Genomic DNA, 26,062 nt, shown 5'->3' with positions numbered 1-26,062 from the left:
TGCTAACAGTATACTTAAGAGTGAGATCCCAGGCTGGGCAGTGGCTCGCGCCTGTAATCCTAGCACTCTGGGAGCCCAAGGCTGGCGGATCGCCTGAGCTCACGAGTTCAAGACCAACCTGAGCCAGAGTGAGACCTTGTCTGTAAAAATAGCCCAGCATTGTGGCGGGTCCCTGTAGTCCCAGCTGCTTGGGAGGCAGAGGTAAGAGAATCACTTAAGTCCAAGAGTTTGAGGTTTCTGTGAGCTGTGACACCATGGCTCTACCAAGGGTGACAAAGTGAGACTGTTTCAAAAAAAAAAGATCTCAGAGACATTCTTTTATCTGACATATACAGAGATGGAGCACCTGTTGAGTTCTGGTAAACTGTCTCTCATGGAACTTAACATTTAAGCGGCAAGGAATAATGAACAAGATCTTGTTCTATTAAATTAAGCAATTGCATTAGAAGAAACCAGTCTTTTCTAGTCCCAGGCAGTGGAGCTCCCAGAACTGGCCAGAGACCTTTGTGGGTCAGGTGCGGGTTAAAGCTGTGTCTTGGGGACCTGCTTCAGTTGTCTGGTTGCCCCTTTCCATTCTGGATGTTTTCAGCCACTTGTTTTTAGCCACTTAGCACTTCTATTTGAGCTTACTTTTGTTCATTTTGGTATTTCTTCAGAAATATGGAAGCATTTTTGGCATGTGTGAAGAGTTTATACTTTTATTTAACATGGAAAAAGCACAGATGGAGCTATATATTCACTTGCCTGCTTGGCGGTCTGGTGTTGGAACAGGCAATGTGGTTGGGCTATTCTTGCGATGACTGTGGTCCTCAGAGAAGATGCCTCTCACACACAGTGGCCCTAACTCAGCCATGTCACTTGATTCTGACAAACCATCCTGTTAGGTTTCAGGTACCTCCTCCCTAGGCAGCACCAAGGACCATAGCTGGAAAAATTTGTTTTCAAGGAAATGTCTAAAGTGTTGAAGAGGTCTAGATTTTAAGCAAGTTGAAATGCTCGGGGAATTTACACCAATGGCAAGGCCAAATTCCCCTCTGTGTGTAAAGTATTGTCTGATCTCATATTATCTAAACTATTAACTTTTCTCCCATGAGACATGGTGTCAGGAAGGTAACAGACTGTTGATGGTGCTGGATGCATATGATTTAAAACACCACTCTGTTTGTTTCACAGAGCAGAAAAGCTGGAGGATTCCTGAGTACCCCTATCTACCTCTAGGTACTAACCTCTCTGCACTCAAGTTCTCTCACCTGGCAAGTGGGAAGAAGAATTGTTCAGGATTCAGGGAGATCCTCCCAAAAGCACTCAGTAAGTTGTAAAAAGGCAACACACAATTAAAAAGTTATTCTTGCTTGTATTAAAATACTGGCTGCAGCTGTATACACTGTATCATTTTAGGTACTGGGGATGACAAAATGTGCTCCCTGCCTTCAAGGAATGAATGGTCTAAAACAGCCAGCAAAACCAGCTTTAATATCTCAATTCTTAGAGCCCAATTTTTAACCTGCAGTTTGCTTTGCTTTTCGACCATCCATAGGAACAGCAGAAACTGTGGAAATTGTGTAGGTTAAGTGTGAAACCAACTGCAAAACAGGACAAAACGACCCGAGCTGTACCTGAGAGGGGGCAGCATTAAGATGGCTCAGTAATGAAATAGGCAGCTGGCTTGACAGTAAGGGGCAGAGGACTAAAAAGGGCATTGCAGCTTCAGAAAATTCCCTCCAGATTTTTCTTCCAAAATATCTAAACCCTAGAGATTACAAACTCCCTACTTGTACATAGCAGGAAAAGCACATAATGCTTTTCATTTATATAGAAGCGTGTGCTGAATTCATGTTTATTTTTGCCTTTTTTTTTTTTTTTTTAGACGGAGTTTTACTTTGTCACCCTCGGTAGAATGCCCTGGCATCATAGTTCACAGCAACCTCCAACTCTTGAGCTCTAGTGATTTTCTTGCCTCAGCCTCCCACGTAGCTGGGACTACAGGTGCTGGCCACAGTGCCTGGCTATTTTTAGAGGCAGGGTCTCCCTCTAGCTCAGGGTGGTCTCAAACCTGTGAGCTCAGGCAATCCACCCTCCTCGGCCTCCCAAAGTGATAGGATTACAGGCGTGAGCGACTACGCCCGGCCTTAGCCATTTTTTTTCCCTTCTGGTTTTTCAGCTTGCTTCATTTCTCAATGTGTTAATCCTCATTCCTCTCCATAGTTGCTCCCCAGCGCCTCCAGCTCCACGCCTTGCTTCCCAAACACACTGCACATGAAAATCACTAGGAGTCAGTCTAATGTTCTTATGGCAGGCAGCACAAGGGGGCAGCTCTTTTACAACCTGCTGATGATCTTAAAGCTCTCCAGGTGAAGAAAATGTGAGTGACTAAGGAAGCCCCCCAGATGAGAGTCTTATAGGCTCCTGGTGGTGGTGCACTATGATGGCTTTCTGGCCATTCATAAGGCCACACCCAACTACAGAGGGGCTGGGAAATGGCCCAGCTGGGCACGCAGAAGAGAAGGAACTAGATGTGGTAAACAGATCTGTCTCTGAGAGAAAAAACTGGCTGGAACAGGTCTGAAGTGAAGAACAGTTCTGCTTTGGACATATTAAGTCTCAGATAAGTGGCGATGAATATAGGAATTCAGGAGAAATTAATGAGAAAAGTCTGGACTAGAGATAAAAATGTGGGCCCTGTCAGATGGGGTGTTTAAAACTGTAAGATGGGATGAAAGCTCCGAGGGGGTGAGTGTAGACAAAGGAGATGCTAAGAATGAAGCTCTGAGACCCTTGAACATTAAAAGCTCATAGACAAGAGGAGGAACCGCCAATGGGATAGAAGGCAAGAGGTGTTCTAGAAGCCCTGTGAGGCGGTGCTTTCAGGAGAAGGAGGCATCAACCTTGTCACCCGATGCTGTTTTTACCTTCGTGTGGATAAATGCTTAGGTCACTTTTGACCTTGAGAGTGGCCTTCCTGGAAGGGTGGGACAAAAAGGAATCAGAGTACATTTAGGAGAGAAGGCAAGAGAAGCAGCAGAGATAATGCAGCTTCCTGTAGAATGCAGACACAGTCAGACACGCACCTGTAGTCCCAGCTCCTGGGGAGGCTGACACAGGAGGGTCACTAGAGTCCAGGACTTCTGGGCTGTAGTGTGCTATGCTGATCAGGTATCTGCACTAAGTTCGGCCTCAATATGGTGACCTCCCGGGAGCTGGGGAGGGGGTTAGAGGTGAGATACCAGGTGGCCTAAGGAAGGGTGAACCGGCTCAGGTCGGAAACAGAGCAGGTCAAAACTCCTGTGCTGATCAGTAGTGGGATCGAGCCTGTGAATAGTCACTGCACTCCAGCCTGGGCAACATAGCTAGACCCCGTCTCTTAAAAAAAAATTTTTTTTTTTTGTAGAGACAGAGTCTCACTGTACCGCCCTCGGGTAGAGTGCCGTGGCGTCACACGGCTCACAGCAACCTCTAACTCTTGGGCTTACGCAATTCTCTTGCCTCAGCCTCCCGAGCAGCTGGGACTACAGGCCCCCGCCACAACACCCGGCTATTTTCTTTGTTGCAGTTTGGCCGGGGCTGGGTTTGAACCTGCCACCCTCAGCATATGGGGCGGGCGCCCTACTCACTGAGCCACAGGCACCGCCCAAAAAAAATTTTTTTTTTTAAGATTAAAATTTCTTAAAAAAAAGAGGCTCGGAACCTGTAGCTCAAGCGGCTAAGGTGCCAGCCACATACATCAGAGCTGGCGTGTTTGAATCCAGCCTGGGCCTGCCAAACAACAATGAGAACTGCAATCAAAAAATAGCCCATCATTGTGCCGGGCACCTGTGGTCCCAGCTACTTCGGAGGCTGAGGCAAGAGAATTGCTTAAGCCCAGGAGTTGGAGGTTGCTGTGTGCTGTGATGCCATTGCACTCTACCCAGGGCGACAGCTTGAGGCGCTGTCTCAAAAAAAAAAGAATGAAGACACCATCTGGTCATACCTCAGATTTCAGTTCAAAAGCTTGATATAAAGCCGTCAGATGTTAACTCATCACAGAAGCATGGCTCAGTTTGAAAACACAAACAGCCCCACTTACTCTCCCCAACTCCAGATGTCTAAATTTTCTGCAGACTCACTGAAGTGTGCCCAAGTATTATTAAAATGCTCCTTCCCTGGACCAGACTCAACTTCAAGAAAACACCCCAGGCCAAAGTGGACATTTTCATCACAGGTACGTGCTTCCCCATGGCCTGCCCCAACACGGTAGCCCATGACTTCTGGTGGATGCCCAGGCTCCGGGTATTTCAGCACTGGCTTAACTAACGGCCACCCCTTCCTAAAGAGGTTCTGCTACAGCACGTGTGCGCATAAGGAGTTTCCCAGCTGGGATACCTCCACAGCCAGTCACACCCTCACCCCACTCCACCCAGCCACTGCCCAGGGAGCAGAGCAGCTTATTTGTCCATTAGGATGGATGACATCTGCAAGACATACTGAGTTTGTCCGGAGAGGAAGACCCAGCCAAGACTGAGACTGAATTTTCCACCAGTATGTCTGGATGGCAATTTAAGAGCTGGATTGAAAATCAAAATTAATTTTTTTTTTGACAGAGTCTCACTCTGTTGCCTAGGGTAGAATGCCTTAGTGTCAGCTAGCTCACAGCCCAACCTCAAACTTCTGGGCTCAAGTGATCTTCCTGCCTCAGCCTCTCGGCACAATGCCTAGCTAATTTTTCTATTTTTAGAGTCCCATTTTTGCTCAGGCTGGTCTCGAACTCCTGAACTCAAGGAACCCTCCTGCCTCAGCCTCCCAGAGTGTTAGGATTATAGGCATGAGCCACCACACCTGGCTCATTTTAACCATTTTTAAGTGGCAGTGAGTATGTTCATATTGTGCAACCATCACCACCCTCCGTCTCCAGAAGATTTTCATCATCCTACACTTAAACTCTATGCCTATCAAGCATTAACTCTGTGCCCATTAAGTGTAAACTCTATGCCCATTAAGCATTAACTCCCTGTGTGTAACTTCTTTGGAGAAATACCTGTTCAAGTCTTTTGCCATTTTTTAATTGGGTTGTTTTTACAAATATTTTTGCCCATTCTGTGGGTCACCTTTTACTCTGTTGAGAGTGTCTCTTGATTCACAAATCATATATTTCTATAGTTCCAGTAGCAGCCTCTCCAGAAACACAGAAACTATTTCTAGGGTTCCTTGGGTGGCATGAACAGCAAGGCTCATAGTAAGCCTCCCAGGTTTGGGTTTGGAGGACCCAGGCCTGGCGAGCAGCAGAGCTAGTTGCCTAGAGAAAGCTTGATATGCAGTCATCATCTCTTGGGATCCTTGACATAGGCACAATTCCATATGACTTGTGAAGAAACCAAGGCCCACAAGGATTGTCACAGAAGCAGATAAAATACAATGGCACAGATGCCAGAACTCTTGGAAGGTAAGTCATTTTCCGAACCTCTTCCATTTCCCCAGCTGTTAACTGGAAGTGAATGTACCTCTGTGGGCAGTGAAGGAGGGCCTGAGAGCCACATCATGTAGAAGTTGGAGGCAGAGGGGACTTAAGAGACCCACTCCTGGGCCAGGCTCTTTAGGCCTCCACATCTTCACAAACCTCTCCAGTTCCCAAATTGTTCTCCCCTCTATCATCTTCTATAAACCTTACATAAACAATATACATATATATTTTACCTACAGTCTATCACTTGGGGTCACTGGACCTGAAAGCTCTGGGTTGACATCTCAGCCTTGCCATTGAATAGTTGAGCACTGGACCAGTCATTCTCCATAGCTTACAACCTCAGTTTGTAAGATGCAGAGGAGTGGCAAGTTCAAAGTTTGCACAAGCTCCTACATAGTCCATAGCCTAGTACATAGTAGGTTCTTAATAAATAAAAGTTGGATCTGAGGAGGGATGTGAGACTCAGATGAGAAATGACTTCCAATGGCTCTGGCATTCAAAGAGAACTTATAAGAAAATAAACTATATGCCAGGTGCTCTACAGCCATTATCTTATTTCATTTTTATACCAACTACATTGTCTCTATTTTTAGGATGTAGGAACAGGCTCAGGCTAAGAAACTGAACTAAGCTCACGAAGTTATGAACCTGGAATTTGAACTTGGGTAATATGATTTCTAAGGATCTGTTCCCTTTCCCCAATTTTTTATTAAAAATATACAGAGAAGTTGTAGGCCGGATGTGGTGGCTCACGCCTGTAATCCCAGCACTCTGGGAGGCCGAGGCAGGTGGATTACTTGAGCTCAGGAGTTTGAGACCAGCCTGAGCAAAGTGAGACCCCATCTCTACTAAAAATAGAAAAAATTAGCCTTGCATTGTGGCAGGTGCCTGTAGTCCCCACTACTTAGGAGACTGAGGCAGGAAGATTGCTTACACCTAGGAATTTGAAGTTGCTACGAGCTATGATGATGCCAGAACACTTTAGCCTGGACAACAGAGCCAGGACTCTATCTCAAATAAATAAATATTTGTTGTTTAAGCCATCAAAACTATGACAGCTCAAGCAGACTAAGACAAACCCTAAATACTGCATGTGCATCTGCCAGGAATAAGGACATTCTCCATCATAATCACACCCAAGAAAATTAGCAATACCTCTGTAATATTCACTATCCAATCATAGTCAAAATTTCCCCCAATTGTTCTCAGTATGTTCGTTTGTTTTACATATGGGGTCTGGGTATGTAGCAAAGGCTAGAGTGCAGTGGCACCATTGTAACTCAGCCTCCAATTCCTTCAGCATCCTCCCACCGGTCTCTGGAGTTGCTGAAACTAAAACAGGCACCACCAGGCCCCCAAATTGAAAATGTCTTTTTCAATTTTTCAGCCAAAATCCAGGCAAGTCACACACGTATTTCATTGTTTAATCTAGAACAATCCCCCCTGCCTATTTCTTCCCAGTCATCGACAATTTTGTAGTGCTTGGGCCACTTGTCTATGAAGTGTTTTACTTTCAACATCTGATGCTTCCTCATGTCTCAACTCAGGCACAGTGTTTTGGGCAAGACCCCACCTGGGAGACGCCGTCTACTGCATCGTGCCGGGAGGCATCTAACAGCCAGCAGTGCTAACAGGCTAATGGGGAATCTCTTTTAACTTCTATACAAAAGTAAGAGCCGCCAGGCTTTCCGGTCAGTTTCCTAACGCTGTCAAAGTCAGCTGCGCACCGGGCCCGCAGTTAGGGCTCTTCCCCGGGAGACGCCTGCCGGTCTTAGCCCCCGCTCCGCGTGTCCCGGGCCGGTCCCGGCCAGGCCTGGGCGGCCCCAGGGGCGGAACCGATAGTGTCTGGCACTGCGCTCGACGTCGCTCGCCCGGACGCTGAATCCCGGAGCACCGGGCGCCCGCAAGGACACTGTTCTCCTTGGCTTCCGGCCGCAAGCTGCTTTGCTGCCGCGGTCACACCCGGAATTCCCGGTGCCGCCGCCGTTACAGTCGGCGCCCCCAGCTCTGCCGCTGCCATGGGGATCTTGGAAAAGATCTCAGAGATCGAGAAGGAGATTGCTCGGACGCAGAAGAACAAGGGTGAGAGCCGGCCCGGCAGGGCCTTCCATTCTGCTCTCCTCAGTTTACCTGTCTGGAAAATGGGGAAACAACTTAAGTGGTAGAGCTGAGACAGGCTCAGAGCCGCGGAAAAGTGCCAGACAAGTGCTAAGGCCTCCCAGTGTGCCGGGACAGGGTCGGGAGGGATGGAGCGAGTACCAGGGACCAATTAGAGAAATCCCGGGTCACAGAGCAAGCATCTAACCCAAGGAGAGGCGGGACGGGGTTCAAACCTCAGGATTCTGATGGTCAGGCCCAGGGAGTTCGTATTGGTGGCCTCTTGTGTTGGGGAAGTGCAGAAGGAGACCTCTCCGAAACAGCCTCACTCCGCAGCCAGGAGCAAAACAGGACTCTGGAGTCTGCAAGGCCTGGGTTTGAATCCCATTTCCACCAAGTACCTGCTGTGAAACCCTGCAAAGTCACTTCACCTCTTGGAGCGTCAGTGTCCTCAGCTAAATTAAATTAGATGGCATTTGCAAAGCACTGGGCATGTGGTGTGCACTCGGTATTTAAAGTAAACACCCCTAGGTACACAGTGATGCACCCAGTGAAGCATCAAATCTGGATGTCAGATTGTAAGAACTGGAGGAACTCAAAGAAGACAGGTGAGAAGAATGGTGACACCAAGAGGAAGTGAACTTGAGCTGGTCATTGGAAGGCATTTCAGGTGGGAGGCACTGCTCAAGCAAAGTCATAGGAGTGAGCATGGTGTGGTGGCCACAGTAAGAACAATCTAGATCAGCAGAGGGTGTGTGAACTAAGAGGCAATTGGCCGGTGCTGTAAGGTTTAGGCTTGCAGGAATGGGAAACAATAAATGCTAGGTGGCTGTTCTTAGTGTCTGCCCTCCCTTAGCTCCATTTAGGTCTGAATAGTGAGGAATTGGGGGGCTTCTATGATTCATTCATTCTTTAAATCCATCCTGAGTCTTTACTGTGTAAAGACAGACAGGTACATCCCTGCCCTAGATCTGACCTTCTAGTCAACAGTCAGCAAACTAGTAACCAAATAAGTAAGATACTTTCACCCAATAATTAAATGCTGTGAATACAAACTAAAGCAGTGTAGCAGCAGAGTGTTGGCGGGGAGGGCACCAGAGTCTAGTAGGTGGGAGATAGAGAAGACCACCATAAGATGAGGCATTTGAGCTGAGACATGAATGAGAAGAAGGAACTAGCCAGGCAGAAATCTAGGAGACTATTCCTGGCAGAAGGAACAGCTAGTGCAAAGACCCTGAGCCAGGACCAAACTTAATGTGTTTAGGGATCAATGGGTCTAATGCTGGGGTGCAGAATAATGGGAGAGAATAATAAGTCATGGAGAGCCTTACAAGTCATGGGAGAGAAAGATGCTGAGTTGTGTTCTAGGGCAGTGGGAGCTAGTGGAGGGTATTAAACAGAGGAGAGGCTCATCTGATTTGTTTTAAAAGTTCCCTCTGGGCGGCGCCTGTGGCTCAAGGGGTAGGGCGCCGGTCCCATATGCCGGAGGTGGTGGGTTCAAACCCAGCCCCGGCCAAAAAAAAAAAAGTTCCCTCTGGTTGCTGTGTGGAATACTATCTATAAGAATCAAAAGAAAATAGTAGGGAGGCCAAAAGGAGGCTAGAGATGCTACCGCTTTGGTAGTAGTGAATGAAAGGGATAAAAGGGTGATTAAGACCTAGTCCTTCCTCAGAGGTGCTCAGAATTTTATGAGCTAGGATGACAGGAAGGGCTGTATGACCCTGACTATTTCTGAATCCATCCTTGATTTTCTCACCACCATCATTTCACTCATTCACTTGCTAAGGTATTTCCTGAGCACCCAGGCCCTGTGCCACAATCTGGGAATACAACTACAACAGTCCCAGTTCCTGACGTCTTAAAGTCAGAGAAGTAAAGAAACAAAATAGTTTCAAAAAGTGATAAGGGGCTGTTTATTGAGTAAATGCAATCGTGAGGCAGAGGGGTGAGGCTTAGCATAGGTAATAATAGCCGACTTTTACTGGGTGCTTACTATGTGCTAAGCAGTGTTCCTAGTGCTTTCTCTAAGCCTTAAATTTGATGAAGTAGTTATTACTGTTAACACCCCTATTTTGTAGATTAAGAAACTGATGCACAAGAGGATTAAGTAACTTTTCCATAGTAAAATGGCAAATAAAGGCAGGGTAGGATTCTAACATAAACTTTCAGACTGTACATGACACTGCCCAAAAAGGCTGGGTAGGGGAGGCCCCTTTGAAGTGGTGTTTTTTGAACTGCACTTCTACTGGTGAGAAGGAACCAGTTTGGGGAGGATCTGGTTGAATTGGAGGGAATAGCAATGGTCCTGAGGCAGGAGTGAGGTCAACATGTTCTGAGGGGGGGGAAGCCCCGTGTCTAAAAGGTAGTGGATGAGGGAGAGTGGTAGGAGATGTGTGGAAGTAGCCAGGGGCCAGGACATTGGGGTCCTGATTTTCAGTCTTAACCACAACCCCCATTTATAGCAGATTTTGTAATATCCCTGTTATTGTTCTGAAATGAAATAATATAACTATGTGCCCATGGAATTTGAAAAAATTAAATGTAATGTCTTAAAAATAATATAAAGGAGGTAAAAAAGGAAAGTAATTTATAAAGGAAATAGTGTTTATTGCAATATATAAATGCTGGGGGTACTGCCAAAAGGTAATGAAGTTGTAATGAAGCAGTAAGATGCTCACACCTCTGGGTGAAATCACTAAGGATGTGGTGGGCATGATGCACCAGTGCAGGTGTGTTGTATTGGCCACTCAGATATCCTGCAAGAGGCACTGCTGTGACAGCCTGGTATCCTGGAATGGTGAGTAGCTCAAGGTAAAGTTTCAAATAAAGGCTCCCTTTTATGTGCCCAGAAGTTGCACTCCTAGGAATTTCGGTGTATGTTAATGTTGTAAGAAATGCCCTGTGTTCCTATGTGAATAGAGCCATGTGCTAGACCCTGGAGGCCCTAACTCCGCTTTTTCCTCTGGGTTTGTTTAGAACATGATAAGTCAGTTCTTGGCTGTGCAGGACTGACTCCTCTTGTAGGGCAGCTGGTTTCCCTGGCCCCTGCCCAATAGCTGCTAGTGAAGACTTCACCATCGGAGTGAACATAAAATATCCCCCAAAATTTCCAGAATGCCCCCAGGGAGTAGTGTTCCCTTGTTGAGAACTACTGACATAGGGTGATAAGGGCTCAACAAGGAGACTAGATTTTATTCTAAATGAAGTGAGAAGCTAATGGGCCTTTTAAGCAGAGGAGTGGTTCTTTTCTTTCCTGTCGCCTGACAATGATCGCATCTGGTTCTTATGTTCCCAGCTAGCACTTGATCATGTGTGGGCCCTATCTGACCTACTGAGCTTGGAGACCTTGGACATTTACCTTCTGTCTTGTTTTATATCCTTCAGCCACTGAGTACCATCTGGGCCTGCTGAAAGCAAAACTTGCCAAGTATCGGGCCCAGCTCCTGGAACCATCCAAATCTGCCTCATCCAAAGGGGAAGGCTTCGATGTCATGAAGTCAGGCGATGCCCGTGTGGCACTGATTGGATTTCCCTCTGTGGGTAAGGTCAGTGATGGTCCATGTGGGCCTTGTAGGGGAAGACAGGAGGTCATCTCCCAAAAATGACCATCTGTGCCTCCCCTCACCGCCTTTCTGTTTAGCTCCAGGGACAGAAGACCTGGCCTTCCCCAGGGTAGGGGCCTACACATTTGTCATGCTAATAACATAGAGCAGCAGAGACAATGCCACTCAGTCTTCCAATTCAGGCATCACACACAAACGTTCATGGAGTATATGCTGTGTACCACACATAGTGCCAGGCACCAGACAGGGTTCTCTCCCTGCCCATGTGGAGCTCTCATTCTCAGAAAGAAGGGATAGTAAACAGAAATAGGTGTGTCACATGGTAAGGGGAGTGCTGCCATGTGGTGGGGGTAGGGATCCTGCTACTTACATTAGGGACTGGGAAGGCTTTTCTTTTCTGGTGTGCAAATACTTGAGCAGAGGTCTGAAAGAAATGAGGGAGCAAAATAAAACAAAAAAAAAAGAAAAAAAAATAATAAAGAAATGAGGGAGCTTGCAGAGTCTTGTGTGAAAACATTCCAGACAGAGGAGCAGTGGGCTCTGTCTTCGTGTGTCCAGGGCACCAGGGGAGCTGGTCTGAGTGAGCAGGGAGAGCAGTAGGGGGCAGTGCTCTGTGGGCCGCTTGAAGGACTTTGGCTTGGAGTAAAAATTGAAGTGGAGGCTGCTGCAGTTTTCTGGAAGGTTTCTTCTGAAAAGCTGCTCAGTGTAATGTAAAATCCATATTCATTTACCTTCTGTGTGTGGAAAGTAAGATGAGCGTCATTGTAGGGTTTTGAGCAGAAAAGAGACATAATCTGATTGATTTTTAAAAAATAAACTTATTTTAGAGTAGTCATTTTTTTTTTTTTTTTTGAGACAGAGCCTCAAGCTGTCGCCCTAGGTAGAGTGCTGTGGCATCACAGCTCACAACAACCTCCAACTCCTGGGTTCAAGCGATTCTCCTGCCTCAGCCTCCCAAGTAGCTGGGACAATAGGCGCCTGCCACAATGCCCGGCTATTTTATGGTTGCAGCCGTCATTGTTGTTTGGCGGGCCGGGCTGGATTCGAACCCCGCCAGCTCAGGTGTGTGGCTGGTGCCTTAGCTGCTTGAGCTACAGGCGCTGAGCCTAGAGTAGTCTTAAATTTACAGAAAAATTGCAAAGATAGTGCAGAGTTCCCATATACCCATGCCCCGTTTTATTTTTTGTTTTTCTTCTTTTTGAGACAAGGTCTCACTCTGTGGCCCAGGCTGGAGTGCAGTGGCATCATCATAGCTCACTATAACCTCAAATTCCTGGGCTCAAGTGATCTTCCTACCTCAGCCTCCCATGTAGCTGGGACTACAGGAATGCACCATCAGGGGCCTGGCTAATTTTTAAATTTTTTTGTAGAGATAGCATCTTGCTATGTTGTCAGGCTGGTCTTCAACTCCTGGCCTCAAGCGATCCTCCCACCTTGGCTTCCCAAAGTATTGGAATTATAGGCCTCCCCTCACTGCCCAGTGATCTGTTGTTATTAAACTCCAGCTCATACTTTATTCAGATAGTTTTTCCCTACTCTCCTTTTTCTGCCCTGGGACCCCATGTCACATTCAGTTGTTATGTCTCCTTAGGCTCTTCTAGACTGTTCTTAGACATGCCTTCATCTGATGACCTTGACAGTTTTGAAAAGTACTGATCAGGTATTTTGTGTAAAGTCCCTCAATTGGAGTTTGTCAGATGTTTTTCTTATGGTTAGAGTGGGGTTATGATTTAGAGAGGAAAACCACAGAGGCAAAGTTTTTATCACATAGTAAAGGTATATGCTATGAACATGACTTACCAGAATTGCTGTTGCCCTTGACCTCCTGGCTAAGGAGGTGGCATCAGGTTTCCTGCCCTTAGCATGCTGTCCTCTTGGGAGGGAAGTCACTATGGGCAGCCCACACTCAATGGTGTGGAGTCATACCTCCACATGTTTGAGGTGGGTGTGTCTACTTAAATTGTCGGGAATTCTGCATGAGAGAGTTGTCTTTTTCTCCCATTCACTTGCTTTATTCAGTTATTTATTGATATCAATACATACTGGTGGGTATTTATACTTTGGAGTCTGATACCATACCATGTCCTTTTCTTTTTTCTTTTTTGAGACAGTCTCACTATGGCACCCTCCAGACAGTATTGTGGCATCACAGCTCACAGCAACCTCAAACTCTTTGGGCTTAAGAAATTCTCTTGCCTCAGCCTCCCAGGTAGCTGGGACTACAGGCGCCTGCCACAATGCCCAGCTATTTTTTTGTTGTTGTTGCAGTTGTCATTGTCGTTCAGCTGGTCTGGGCCGGGTTCAAACCTGGCTTCCTTGGTATATGTGGCTGGCACCGTAACCACTGTGCTACGGGCACCGAGCCCCATGTTCTTTTCTTGCTCAGATTGTTTTAGCTCTGGAGCTGTTTCAGTTGGCTTCTTGGACATATCCCATTATTGTGTTATTACAACGCTTCCTCGCTTTCTGACTCTGCAAGATACTTAAAGCTCTTCTTGTGTTTCCTGACTTGGCCTAGAATCAGCCATTTCTCCAAAGAGCCCTGGTTCCTTTTATTAGAGAATGGCATTAGAAACCATGATTTGGGTGCTGACTTTTTTATTTTTTATTTTATTTGAGACAGAGTTTCACTATGTTGCCCTTGGTAGAGTGCCATGGTGTCATAGCTCACAGCAACCTCAAACTCTTGGACTCAAATGATTCTCTTGCCTCAGCCTCCCAAGCAGCTGTGACTATGGGCACCCGCCACAATGCCTGGCTATTTTTTGGTTCTAGTTGTCATTGTTGTTTGGCAGGCCTGAGCTGGATTCGAACCTGCCAGCTCTGGTGTATGTGGCTCGTGCCCTAACCACTGAGTACAGGTGCCGAGCCAAGGGTGCTGACTTTTTAACAGAAGCTAAAGCAGGGCAAGTTGGAAGCAAGGAGGCCAGTGGAGAAGCTGTTGGAATGTAGGCCAAGTGAGCAATGGCCAGGCCACTTGGGTCAGATACTGAGGAGCAGCTTCTAAGTCAGTTAAGTCAGTTCAGTTAAAAGGATGTGTCATGAGCCCATTACTCTGGGTCAGGCATAAAGGAAGTTGGTAACAGCTACCATTTCTTGACTGCCTGTTGCTAGTGGGGAGGTGTTGTGTTTTCTTGGTTTTACCCTATGCCTATGTAATTAGTATGTGTATCGGAGAATGAGAGAGAGAAATTAATTGATAGAAACCTCTGTAGTTAACCAAGTTCATGCCCCTTGGGGTCTGAGCCCCGTGGCAGATTTCACCTTTCCTGTTGGGAATATGGGCTTTCCCACCATGGGATGGCCCAGGTTTCTTATCTAGGAGGCCAGACCGGATCACAGGGTGTCCCCAAGGTTGATTGCTTGTTTGGTGTCTCAGCATCAAACCACCAGGTTTTCATTGATCCTCAAGTTTGCAGGAGGTCCCCAAGGCTGAGGGTTTCTGGATTGAGGACTCTGTGTGTTTCTGTCACATGCTCCATTCTGAGCTCAGATCTGAGGGTGTGTGAGGGAGATATGCCCCAGCCTGCCTGTCAGCAGCAAGGAAGAAAGGTCTAGGTAGCACTGGCCCTGTTGCATCTCAGAGTCTCACGTGTCTGCTTCCTGGGGTCCTGCTGATTAGGATGGGGTGGGAGGTGCAGGGCTGGGCTTCTTCCCTCATGGTTCTGCCGCTGCTTGGCAGACCCTCTTGACCATAGCAGTCATTGCTGAGATGTGACCATATTCCCAGTGAAGGGCACACTGGGTCTTATCTTTTTAATTCCTGGCATAGTCCTGCAAGGTAGGGATTGGGCTGTTGCCCATTTTGCATGTGAGGACCCTGAAGCTTAGAGGATAGAGTTTCTTGCCCAGTGCCAGGTTCCCCCAGCAGAGGTGGGATCCAAAACCAGGTCTCTGAATCCCACCCACAGTGAACGGTGGCCTTAGTGGTCACATCCAGGTTCTCACATCCCCCCTGATTGCCCACAACACTTCTCTCCTACAAGCTGCTGGGATGTCTCTGCTCAGAGCAGAAGGTCACTTGTCTCCTGACACCTCTCACCCTTTTTGGGTGAGGAGCACATCTGGGTACTGGTTGCACTAATGCTCTGGGGCTGCTGCCTGCTTCAAGTTCTCTGGGGCCAGGAGGCTCTGGAGTGCTAGGGAAAGGCTCATGATTTATGTGAGAAATTAAGTTGAGCATGGTGGCTCATGACTGTAATCCCAGTGCTTTGAGAGGCCAAGGCAGGAAGACCATTTGAAGTCAGGAGTTTGAGAGCAGTCTGGGCAACTCACCAAAACTCTGTCTCTACAAAAACATTTTTTTAATTAGCTGGGCATGGTGGTGCATGCCTGTCATCCCATCTACTTAGGAGGCTGAGGCAGGAGAAGCCCTCTGGTGCCTGACCCATCCTGGGCAGGGCCAGCGGCAACTCTCCCAGAGGAGGCAGTTCTCACACGCATCCAGGGTGCCTGTACCCTGCGGGCACCCATTTCCATGGGATTCTCCTGGAAGGCTGGATGAGACTCCTCAGTGCAATGACCTCCTTTTTCTCCTAGTCCACCTTCTTGAGTCTGATGACCTCTACAGCCAGTGAAGCTGCATCCTATGAGTTCACCACTCTGACGTGTATTCCTGGGGTCATTGAAGTAAGTGAGTGTGCTGGGTACAGAAGGAGAAAGGGTGTGTGCTTGTGTTTGCTCTTAGGTGTGTTGGGGGGGTGGGAGGCTGAACGTGGGGGGGCTGAACGTCCCTGCAGGAGGGTAGGCTTTGAGCCAAGCAGCTCTGCCTTCCAGCACTGTCACTTCTGAGGCTCTTGGCTGCTGGGATCCCAGAGATGCCAGGCAGGGCCTGGAATCAGGAGGTCAGGCCCTGCATATGGCAACTCAGCCTGGTGCCCCTTTGTGTTCCACTCTCTGCCCCCACCCCAGTTCTGGTCACTAATCATTGGTTGGCTGGATCCTTCTGTCTCCTATGAAGCTTCAGAGGCTTGGGCTGTGTTTTCCTTGGGCAATGTGAATACTGTGGTCTTGAGTCTCCCACAGGGAAGCAATTTATTTGTGAAGAGCTGTCACCCTCAGTGATGAGTGTTGTGGGACTGGGAAATCTCAAAAGCCCTCGCCAGGTAGCTGCTTAGCTCATAGGCTGTTGTCTTTACCAGGCTCAGGTGGCTGTGGGCTCAGATTTGGCTATGGATTGGCACCTAGGTTTCCCTCAGCCCCTGAGCACATGAGCAGGGCCAAGGTTCAGGTAGGCCCTTCCCAGCACTGACTCCTACTCCTTTATCATGTATCTCTTCTGCATCCTAGTATAAAGGCGCCAATATCCAGCTCCTGGACCTTCCTGGAATCATTGAAGGTGCAGCCCAAGGTGGGAAACAAGGACAGGAGGGTAGGGAACAGGGAGGGACTCTGTTACTGTATTGTGTGTGGCTGTTGAGGAGATCACCATGAATCCTTGTTTCTGTTACCTGTTTTCTAGAAGGGACAGGCTCAAGTTTAAATGCTGGCGCCACACAAGCTTTGTGGTCCTGGTCAAATGATTGACTATCTCTAAGCCAAGCCTCAGTTTCCTCATCTGTAGAATGGGCATGATAATACTGAATTTACAGCATAGATTTCAGGGTTGAGTGAGGAAATGTTTACACACATAACCTGGGGTCTGCCACACAGTACAGGGAGGGCAAGACAGCCATTACTATCCTATTACTCCACTGTGGAAGTGACGTTGAAGTTCTTTCTAAAATAAGTCTTGATAAGTAAAACAGCGTATGGATTGAAGAGACTTGACAAGGACGTCAGGTTGGGGGAGACTGATGGCGCATGGCAGAGGCATGTTGGGTCTGTAAAGGATAAGAGTCCAGGGTGCCCCAGGCCAGGTAGGGGACACACAGGTACTGCCTATGTCACTGTGCCTTGCCAAGGTATAACTGCATTCCTTCCACCTGTCCAGGGAAAGGCCGTGGCCGGCAGGTGATTGCTGTGGCACGCACAGCTGATGTTGTCATCATGATGCTGGATGCCACCAAGGGAGAGGTGCAGAGGTCTGTGGGGTGGGGCAAGTTCATATATCTGGGGAGGGCCAGTGTGTCTCTTAGTTCATGGTGAGTGATCTGTGGGGTGCTTGCCCCTCTTATACATGGGAGTAGTAGCAGGACTGTCCACAGACTAAGTCCAGTGAGACCCAGTCTAGGATGGCCTCTGTTTGAGCCTGTGTCCAGCCAGCACAGGTGTCTTGGAGCTGAGGACCAAGGAATATGGCCTGGCTCTGACTCCACCTCCTGCCTACAGAGGCCTATGTGCCCTGTCACTGCCCAGAACCTTCCAGCAGCCCTAAGCAGCAGAAACATTGTCCATCCCACACCCACCGGCGGGAGGCACACCAGGCCTGCCTCTGCAGGAGCAGGCCAGTGAGGGCTCCTTGGGACCAGAGGAGCATCCTCATGTGGTTATCTCACAGGCTCGTGCCATTTGCCTGGGCACACTGACTACAAATCAGAACAGTCTCCCATCAATGGTGACAGGAGTTTGGAAGCTCCTCTGCAGCTCTGGGGTGTTGGGAAGAAATGTTCCCTGGGTTGCTGGGGTCTCTATGTGGGTAGGCAGGGGCTTCCTGTGTCACATAGAAGTGGCCTCTGTGGCCAGCCTATGAGGGCTCATGGGTGCTCTCCCTAGATCCCTTCTGGAGAAAGAGCTGGAGTCCGTGGGCATCCGCCTCAACAAGCACAAGCCCAACATCTACTTCAAGGTGAGGCTTCTGGACTGTGACCTAGGGTGCAGCTGGTTTGGGACTGCACTTGCCTGAGGCTGTAGGATCTTTGCTGCTGTCCCTTGGTCCACACTCTCCCTTTCCTTCTCTCCTTCAGCCTAAGAAAGGTGGTGGCATCTCCTTTAACTCAACGGTCACACTGACCCAGTGTTCGGAAAAGCTGGTGCAGCTCATCCTGCATGAATATAGTATCCTTCCTCCAAAGAGAGGTGGGGGGCAACCATGGCTGGCAGAGTGGCTAACTAAGTCAGGAGGCTTCATGACCCGGAGTGACAGCAGATCACACCTAGAGACACCCCTCCCCCAACCCTCTGAGCAACCTCCAGGAAAGATCCAGCCCCATAGACATGAGACAGCTGCTGTCTCCTGCCTGCATGCTTGCGGTGCTACTGCTGGGGCTGCAGCCACCAGCTTAGCACTGGCTTCCTGGCTCCTCACTGAGTACTAGGCACTGTGGTGGTCAGGTGACAGCAGGAAGAGAGGATGTCCTGAGTAGCATCTCAGGACAAGGAGGTCCTGCCCTGGAGAAGCCCAGGGCAAGTGGGAGGCTCTAGTGTCATTGGTGGCTGGCTGGGCAAACTCTCAGAGTCAGACCTACCCCGTGGTAGGGCAGGCTGCCTAGCCAGGTGGTGAGCCCCACATTGCTACAGGTGTGCAAGCAGAGGCAAGAGGGCTCCCCAGAGGGGAGGCTTATGCTGGGAGAGGCTGGGTTAGACCAGCTTTAAAGCCATGCTCCTGGCACTGAAATCTGGGTTCCACTGAGGTACATTAGCAGGTACATTTTGTTCCTTGCCTGACAGTGAATATTTAAGCAGTTTGTTGATTGAAACCTTTATGTATTGTGGTTCCTTTGGGGATTGGAAAATGAGAGGGCTCCCCAAGCTTTACGATCTTGTAAAACCTCACAAGCACGATCTTGGTGGTCAGCCAACATATTTCTTGCTCAGCTCTTTGGGTCCCTCCACTGAGTGGGCACAAGGGCTGCTAGCACACAGGTTCCCCCTTAACTAGAATCCACCCAGAGATCTTCAATGCAGAAGTGCTCTTCCGAGAAGACTGTTCCCCGGATGAATTCATCGATGTGATCGTGGGCAACCGGGTGTACATGCCCTGCCTGTATGTAAGTGGCACCAGCGCCTGAGGAGGACTCTGGGGGATTTGGAGTCCTGGCCCTGGAGCTCCCAGGATGCAGACAGCTGAGGGCCTCTGCACCCCACATCAGGCAGGCTTCTGAGAGGTGCAGAAAGAGCCTGAGATTCTCCTGTTCCTCCCCCCTGCATTGGTAGCTGCTTGAGTCTTGCAGACATGGAGAGCTGGAGACCAGGCTTCTACCCCAGCCTCTCCCTCTGGGGGACTGACTGCCCTAAGGCAGCAAGGGGAAGAAGGCTGGGCTCCACATGCCTTGGTGAGCCAAGGAGGGACTGTGGGCAGGTAGGCCCATTGAGGACTCTTCCCTGGACCACTTTGCCCCTTCTTTCCCCACTATCCACCTCCACCTTTTCAATCTCAGGTTTATAACAAAATCGACCAGATCTCCATGGAAGAAGTAGACCGCCTGGCCCGAAAACCTAACAGTGTGGTCATCAGGTAAGGACAGCTTCTCTGCTGTCCCACTTCTGGGCTCTGAACCAAAGGTTAGGCCTCCCAACCACCTTGGCCACAGGAGAAGTTGGGTAAAGCCTCCATCAGCACACGGCCAGCACGGGGCCAGGGTCTCCTTCCCGGGGCAGAGTACTTTGTTCACAAGACGAAGGGTCTCCTCCTTATAGCAGCTGGTGGCATTGGCCCATCTAACCCTGGGTTGGCATGGTCAAGGTGGGATGGTGTCTGGTGGGCTCTAGTTAAAACAGAGAAAGGGGCAGCACCTATGGCTCAGTGGGCAGGGCGCCGGCCCCATATACCAATGGTAGCAGGTTCAAACCCAGCCCCGGCCAAACTGCAACAAAAAAATAGCTGGGTGTTGTGGTGGGCACCTGTAGTCCCAGCTACTTAGGAGGTTGAGACAAGGGAATCACCTAAGCCCAGGAGTTGGCGGTTGCTGTGAGCTGTGACGCCATGGCACTCTACCTTGGGCGATAAAGTGAAACTCTGTCTCTACAAAAAAAAAGAAAAGGAAAGAAAACAGATTTCATCACCCGGCTTGAATGGTTAAGAGGCTTAGTAGTGAAGCCCCAGATGTGAACCTACCTCTCCTGGTGCTCTGGAAGGGATGGCTTCTGTCTGACCACAACTCAGAGGGAAAAGGGAACTTGAGTTCTCTGGTGGGCACAGTCCACCCACCGCCACCTGACAGGGGTTCTTCTGGGATGAACCATGCATATGCCACACTTGGCTGGCTTCCTGGCCCCAGCCAGGCACTCTGCAGCTTCACAGAGAGGCTTATAGGATGGGGGGTGGGCAAGGATCCTGGCCAAGCACAGATATTTTGTGGGTCTTGCAACCACTGCTAAGTGCAGGGTCCCTCTATGGGACAATCTCAGCTTCTCTTCTGCTGTTGGATCTAGGCCCTTCAGGGGCTGCCTGAGGACATACCCGTCCTCAGTAAGTATGAGCATATTTATAAAGGCTACATGCCACACCTTTACCTGCTTCTTACAACAGCTCCACAAAGGTCCCACTCGGGGTCACACTGCAGCACAAAGTCCAGCCAGGGTGCACCCTGGGTCTGGGTCTATTACTACCTGCTGCTGCCCTGGGCTCCTTGGCAGGCCCTCTCTCTTCAGGAGCGGTGACCTTTGGATATCAGAGTTCCCAGCCTCTGACCATGATCCATCATGGCCTCTGGCCAGTCTCCCCACAGCAGTTTCAAGTAAATCACAGGTGCCTTGGGCCTCTCAGAGCATAGCTGAGCTGGTCCCCAGGAGAGATGCTGAGCTCTGTTGGGTGGGGCCATGTTTGCTGACCAGAGGCAGCTGACATCAAGCAGCCCATCAGAATAACAGGCTATTTCCCCACGGGCACCAGAGGAGCCACCCTGGCCTTGGTGCCTGTGTTGGACAATGGAGGTTGTCATTACCAGCTGAGCTCCAAGCCTACTGGGGCCCCTGCCTGACCAACTGCCTTCCTCCCTGCAGCTGTGGCATGAAGCTAAACCTGGACTACCTGCTGGAGATGCTTTGGGAATACTTGGCCTTGACCTGCATCTACACCAAGAAGAGAGGACGTAAGTCATGAGTTGGGTGGCTTGTGGCCCAAGAAACAAGCTGAGCCTCACCCACACCAGGGGCTATGGCGCCAACCCGGCCTGGCTTGTCTCAACCATTCAGCGCTTTCCTAGCTCAGAGTAGGCACTGCTCTCCAGCCAGCCTGAGCCCATAGGGCAGAGGATGCCAAATTTGGGGTCTATTGGTCCCTGGGGGGTCTGGAAGGGCAGGGTCTAAGGCTGCTGGAGTCCTCCCTGACTATAGCAGTCACTACCCTTCCTGACGTCACCCTCATGGGCAGGAGCTTTAGGCAGCTAAATCCTGTGTCCCCACCCCATAGCATATACACTCTCATCCCAGGGACCCAGCAGCTGAATTTAGGCAGTTTGTATCAACCATGACCTTATCAGCAAGGAGAGAGCTGTAGCTTCCCCCGACCAGACGCCAGCAGCCATTTGCTCCCTAGCCCATTCAGATGTTCCAGCTGCTTTGTGAGGGCTGCCATGGCGGATAGGTGGCAGGCAGTGTGAATTCTGGACTTTGATTCTCTGTGTTAAGTTCAAGGTCATAGAAGACAGCACAGGGATCTATCCTGAGGTGTGCTACATAGCATGGGGGTGGTTAGACCCAGGCTTGGGAGACCAACAGGGCTTTTGCAGCCAGCTCTTCCCCTGGGAAGGAGTCACAGAGCAGCAGGGCCATGACGTGCAGCTGACACGCTGACCCCGTCTCCCCTACAGAGAGGCCGGACTTCACGGATGCCATCATCCTCCGGAAAGGAGCCTCTGTGGAGCACGTGGTGAGTTGACTGGGCCTAGCAGACAAGGAGTGGGAGCTCTGCAGGCTCTGGGGGCTCCGTTCTGCCTGGGGCACTTCCAGCCAGGGACCTGAAGCTGACTCTGGAGTTAGGCAGCCGGGGGCTGGCTGTGTGTGGAACTTCTATCCCTCTCCTGTGGATGGGGTGGTGCTGCTTACCTCCCTGGAATGCTAAGCCACACTGAGTGAGGTCCAATATAGAAGGCACTTAGCATGCTGCCTGGCATTGGGTAGATAGCATAAGCACTGGTCCTGGCACCCTGCTTCCAGGGCTGCAGGCTCCTCAGGCCACTGTATCTTAGTGTTCAGGTCAAAGTGAGCATCTGCCCTGGTACCTTTCTGAATTGCTCTTCTCCCAATGGGGCTGGAGCTGGGAGTCTGGGAGAGGCCCCCAGGCCCTCTCCCCCTCCCCCATGACAGAACTGGCTAGGGTTCAGAGTTGCCACCTCCCATGGTCCCCACTCAACTCAAGTCTGGTCTGCCCTCACATCCTGCCCCTAACCCAGGATGACTTCAGGTGTTTCCTGCCCTCAACACAGGTTTATCGAGCAGCAACACTGAACAAAATAGCTCCATTTTCCACCAGAACTGGGTCCTTTGGGGTCAGCAGATGCCAGGCACCCAAACTCAAAGTCACACATATGGGTGGGGTATGGTGTGGGTCCAGGTCTACACAGAGGTAGGTGGAGTAAGACAGCTTGGAACTGACCCAAGTTGGCTTGTAGAACAAGGGGGGATCTGGCAGTGAAGAGTTGGGATAGGAAGTACCCCAGGCAGGGGAGCAGGTGTGCATAGGCCCACAGGCTCTAGGCTTGGGAAGTAGGAAGGTAAGTTTCCCCATCTATAACTCTGTCACCCAGACATGATCCTGCAGGAGCAGGTGATGGCCCAGAGCCTAGGGCAGTATTTTAGGTCACACAGCCATCTGCCTGGACTTTTTTCTTAGGTGTTATTTTCCTTGAGCTCAGTTTTTCTCAGGATCTGTATCATGAAGGCAAGGGATGCTGTGACATCCAGCCATCCCTGCAGCCCCTTAGAAGGACAGTGGTGGGTGGGCCTGCAATCTGGTCTCATGCACTCATTCAGCAAGCCCAGCCTGGGGCCTCTGTGTACTGACCTTAACATGCTGATATAAATGAGCCCAGACCATCACATCTTCCTTAGAGTCTGGGCTTAAAAGTTAGCACACCAGGGTGGCGCCTGTGGCTCAAAGGAGTAGGGCGCTGGCCCCATATGCCGAGGTGGTGGGTTCAAACCCAGCCTCGGCCAAAAATTGCAAAAAAAAAAATTAGCAAACCAGGCAGGAGCCAGGGAGACTTGAGCTTACCCAAATTCCTTTAGTCACTCACAGGGAGCCCCATGTTGGAGGCTCTGTTGCCAGGCCCGTTTCAGAACCGAGGTGGTGTATCTCCCAACAGGTGCCTACTCATGCCTCCTGGGCCAGTTTCGGCCCTCCTGAGGCCCTCAGCTGCTTGCTGAGAGGCTGTGGGGCTTCAGCCATGCCTGAGAAGAAGAGCGGGAGACCCCAGGAGCAGGGTGCTGTGGGCAGCAGGGATATAGATGCAAAACCCCAGAAGCAGGAGCAAAGGAGGGATACAGGGCAGAGGCAACAGGCAATAGGCCTGAGAGTGAGGAGAGGTGAAGGTGTCCCTCAGAGCTCTGCTCATTTCATTGTCACCTCTAAGCTCACTCTCCCTAAGTGCCTATCACTGGGACACTCAGTTGTTCCAGGTACTACAAGCTGTAGTTAAAAGGCCTGCCCTGCCCAGGGAGTATATTACAACCTGGATGCCAACAACGGAGACTCGCAGTAGGTGAAGCAGGTAGACAGTAAGCCAGCCAGACCTGGCTCCCCCATCCCATGCCTCAGTTCCCTCGTCTGGAGTTATTGACCCCCAGGACTGTTGGGAGGCACCTGGTGCTCCTAGAGTTCTCAGGGTCTCAAAATAATCCAGTGACTATATGACCCTGCATTTTATTTATTTATTTTTTTTTTGCAGTTTTTGGCTGGGGCGGGGCTTGAACCCGCCACCTCCAGCATATGGGGCTGGTGCCCTAACCCTTTGAGCCACAGGTGCCGCCCATGCATTTTAAACTCTGCCAGTGGGTTTAATTTTTATTTTTTAGGAATGAGCAACCCAAGTAAAACATAAAACCCATTTATAGGCCAGAGGACAACAAAATTCCCCTTATGTATCGGGGAAATGTTCTTGAAGCATGATAGTCATCTCCCTGCCTGCCCCACTGCCATGGCAATGAGGGGTACACATTCTTGGGGCAATAGCTGGCTCACCCCATCAGGGTCTACTTCTGGGTTCCTGAGAGCACGGGGATGTCTCTGATCTCCCTCGCTGCCCAGGAGTGCTGACAGCTATAGGCTGCCAAGGGGGTGAGGATAGGGGTGGGAGTGATGTGCCACAGCTGGGGCCAGGAGGGCTGAGACAATGACCAAACAGTGTTGACTCCAAGCTGTCATTCTATCCCATTTTGAAGGAACATCTGTCCAGGTGAGACAGGTGGAGGGCTGCTAACAGCCTAGTCTTCAACTTTTCTTTGATGGCTGTGGGAACATTCCAGACCATGGCTGCAAGCTCTTGGGCAGGTGTAGGAATGGGAACCACTCGCAGCTAGGACTAGGCCATGACATGAGAATCAAACATGTATCATTTCTTGACTCAAGGCCTGGATTGTTTAAGCACCTGCAATGGGAACTGTTGCTTCTTGGCACATCCCCTGAGCTTTGGGGGCGTGGCCAAGCAAAGGATGGGGTTGGGTGAAGCCTCATCTTCCTGTCTGACACTCCCGTGTCTCCCAGTGCCACCGCATCCACCGGTCTCTCGCCAGCCAGTTCAAGTACGCCCTAGTGTGGGTGAGTCTCTGGGTAGGAGGTGGGCAGGGGGTTGGAACCAACACAACACATACAACAAGGCATTCACACTCTGCACAGTGTCTCTGTGGGGACTGGTGTGTCTGTGCCTTTCCTGTTCCATGGAGTGTGGATGCTGACCCTGGCTGGACATGAGCCTACCCCACCTCTGAGTCAAGGATGGTCTCCACTGGGAATGTCCTCCTATCTGGGGCCCCTGATGTTCACAAATCCGTCTTCCTGCAGTGACATCCCCCTTGGCCTTGGCCAGTCCAGGCTGACATGACCCCTCTCTCCCCATTCCTTGCCCAGGGCACCAGCACCAAGTACAGCCCACAGCGGGTGGGCCTGACCCACACCATGGAGCATGAAGATGTCATCCAGATCGTGAAGAAATAACTAATGGCTTCCACCAGACCTCCTACCCATCAGCCTCATCTCCCTGGGTAGTCAGACCCACTGGGATACACAAATGCCCAAACAGGAAAAATGCAAATCCATACACCCCAGGAAGTCTCTGCTGTTCCCAGAGTTTCTTCAGTAGCCAATGAAATGTGTTGGGGGCAGAGGGGTGAAGTGGGGGGGATTTCCAAAGCTAATCCCTCTACTGGGGGCTCTGAGTTTGGAGTCCTGGCCTGCCTGTAGACCCCCAACCCCTTTGGACACTGAGGGGGCAGGTTACCTAGCCGCCTCCCAATTGGGGCCAAACACGGACACGCTCAGTGCTGGGTTGGGCACTGCCCGGGTCCCTGGATGCGTGGATACTGCCAGGGTGCCTGCTCCCTCGGCTCCTGCCAGCATCACCTCCCACATGCAAAGGACTGTCCCACAGTGGGAATCAGCTCACACCCTCCACAGCCTGAGTGGTGTCTTAAAGTGCCTCCCCCTACCCTTCCTCCCAGGGCAGACTTGGCCCAGGACAAAACCCCAGGACTTGGGGCTCTAAACACCTAGGGTGGGGATTTCTGAGTGTCTGTTATTTTCTCTCTAAGCTCCCAGCTCTTCTTTCTGAAATAAAGGATTAAAAATGGTTCCTATTCAGGCTGAGGGACATTTTATAAACATACTGAACTTTGTTGCCAGGTTAGGGGGCACATGTGATGAGCCTGGCGGTCTAAGTAACTAGCCTGGGGTAGCAAGGGGAATACAGGGGTTCTCACCCAAGCTGGAATGGGCTCTTCCCAGGAAGTTAGGCAGGACTACAGGCCCAGACAGCCATCTGGAGGGGTCTGGCTGCCAGGATGGGCAGCATTCCCAGGAGGCCCTTGTGAGAGCCCCTGGGGGTGGCAGGGAGGCTGCCCTGTGAGAGCTCGGTAGCTGGCTGCATTTCTTGTGTCCTCAGGCCAGGAGTGAAGGAGTCAGCAAGTGCTTGCTGAGTGCCCACTGTATGCA

At 50.2% G+C, this 26,062-nt stretch overlaps 1 protein-coding gene across 4 annotated transcripts; it reads left to right on the top strand.

Annotated features, from left to right (window-relative positions):
- Positions 1-5,319: 5,319 nt before the first annotated feature.
- On the top strand, positions 5,320-25,700 carry DRG2 (developmentally regulated GTP binding protein 2). Of its 4 annotated transcripts, none has more exons than XM_053569180.1 (14): positions 5,320-5,416; positions 6,985-7,519; positions 10,178-10,331; positions 10,919-11,079; positions 15,637-15,726; positions 16,387-16,447; positions 17,030-17,120; positions 17,752-17,824; positions 17,943-18,033; positions 18,868-18,965; positions 19,356-19,432; positions 20,920-21,008; positions 21,729-21,787; positions 24,983-25,700. In XM_053569180.1, exons 3-14 carry the CDS (start codon positions 10,205-10,207, stop codon positions 25,067-25,069), a joined length of 1,104 nt encoding a protein of 367 aa, XP_053425155.1. In that variant the 5' UTR covers positions 5,320-5,416; positions 6,985-7,519; positions 10,178-10,204; the 3' UTR covers positions 25,070-25,700. The 4 variants fall into 4 exon arrangements, with proteins under 4 accessions (XP_053425155.1, XP_053425154.1, XP_053425156.1 ...); XM_053569179.1 differs by lacking the exon at positions 5,320-5,416 and adding an exon at positions 24,620-24,673 and having other exon boundaries at positions 7,270-7,519; XM_053569181.1 differs by lacking the exons at positions 5,320-5,416; positions 10,178-10,331 and adding an exon at positions 24,620-24,673 and having other exon boundaries at positions 7,304-7,519.
- The last annotated feature ends 362 nt before the right edge of the window (positions 25,701-26,062 follow it).

This window comes from Nycticebus coucang, chromosome 18, assembly GCF_027406575.1.
Source record: "Nycticebus coucang isolate mNycCou1 chromosome 18, mNycCou1.pri, whole genome shotgun sequence".
Classification (NCBI taxonomy): Eukaryota; Metazoa; Chordata; class Mammalia; order Primates; family Lorisidae; genus Nycticebus; species Nycticebus coucang.
This window is presented reverse-complemented; position numbering and strand designations above follow the sequence as displayed.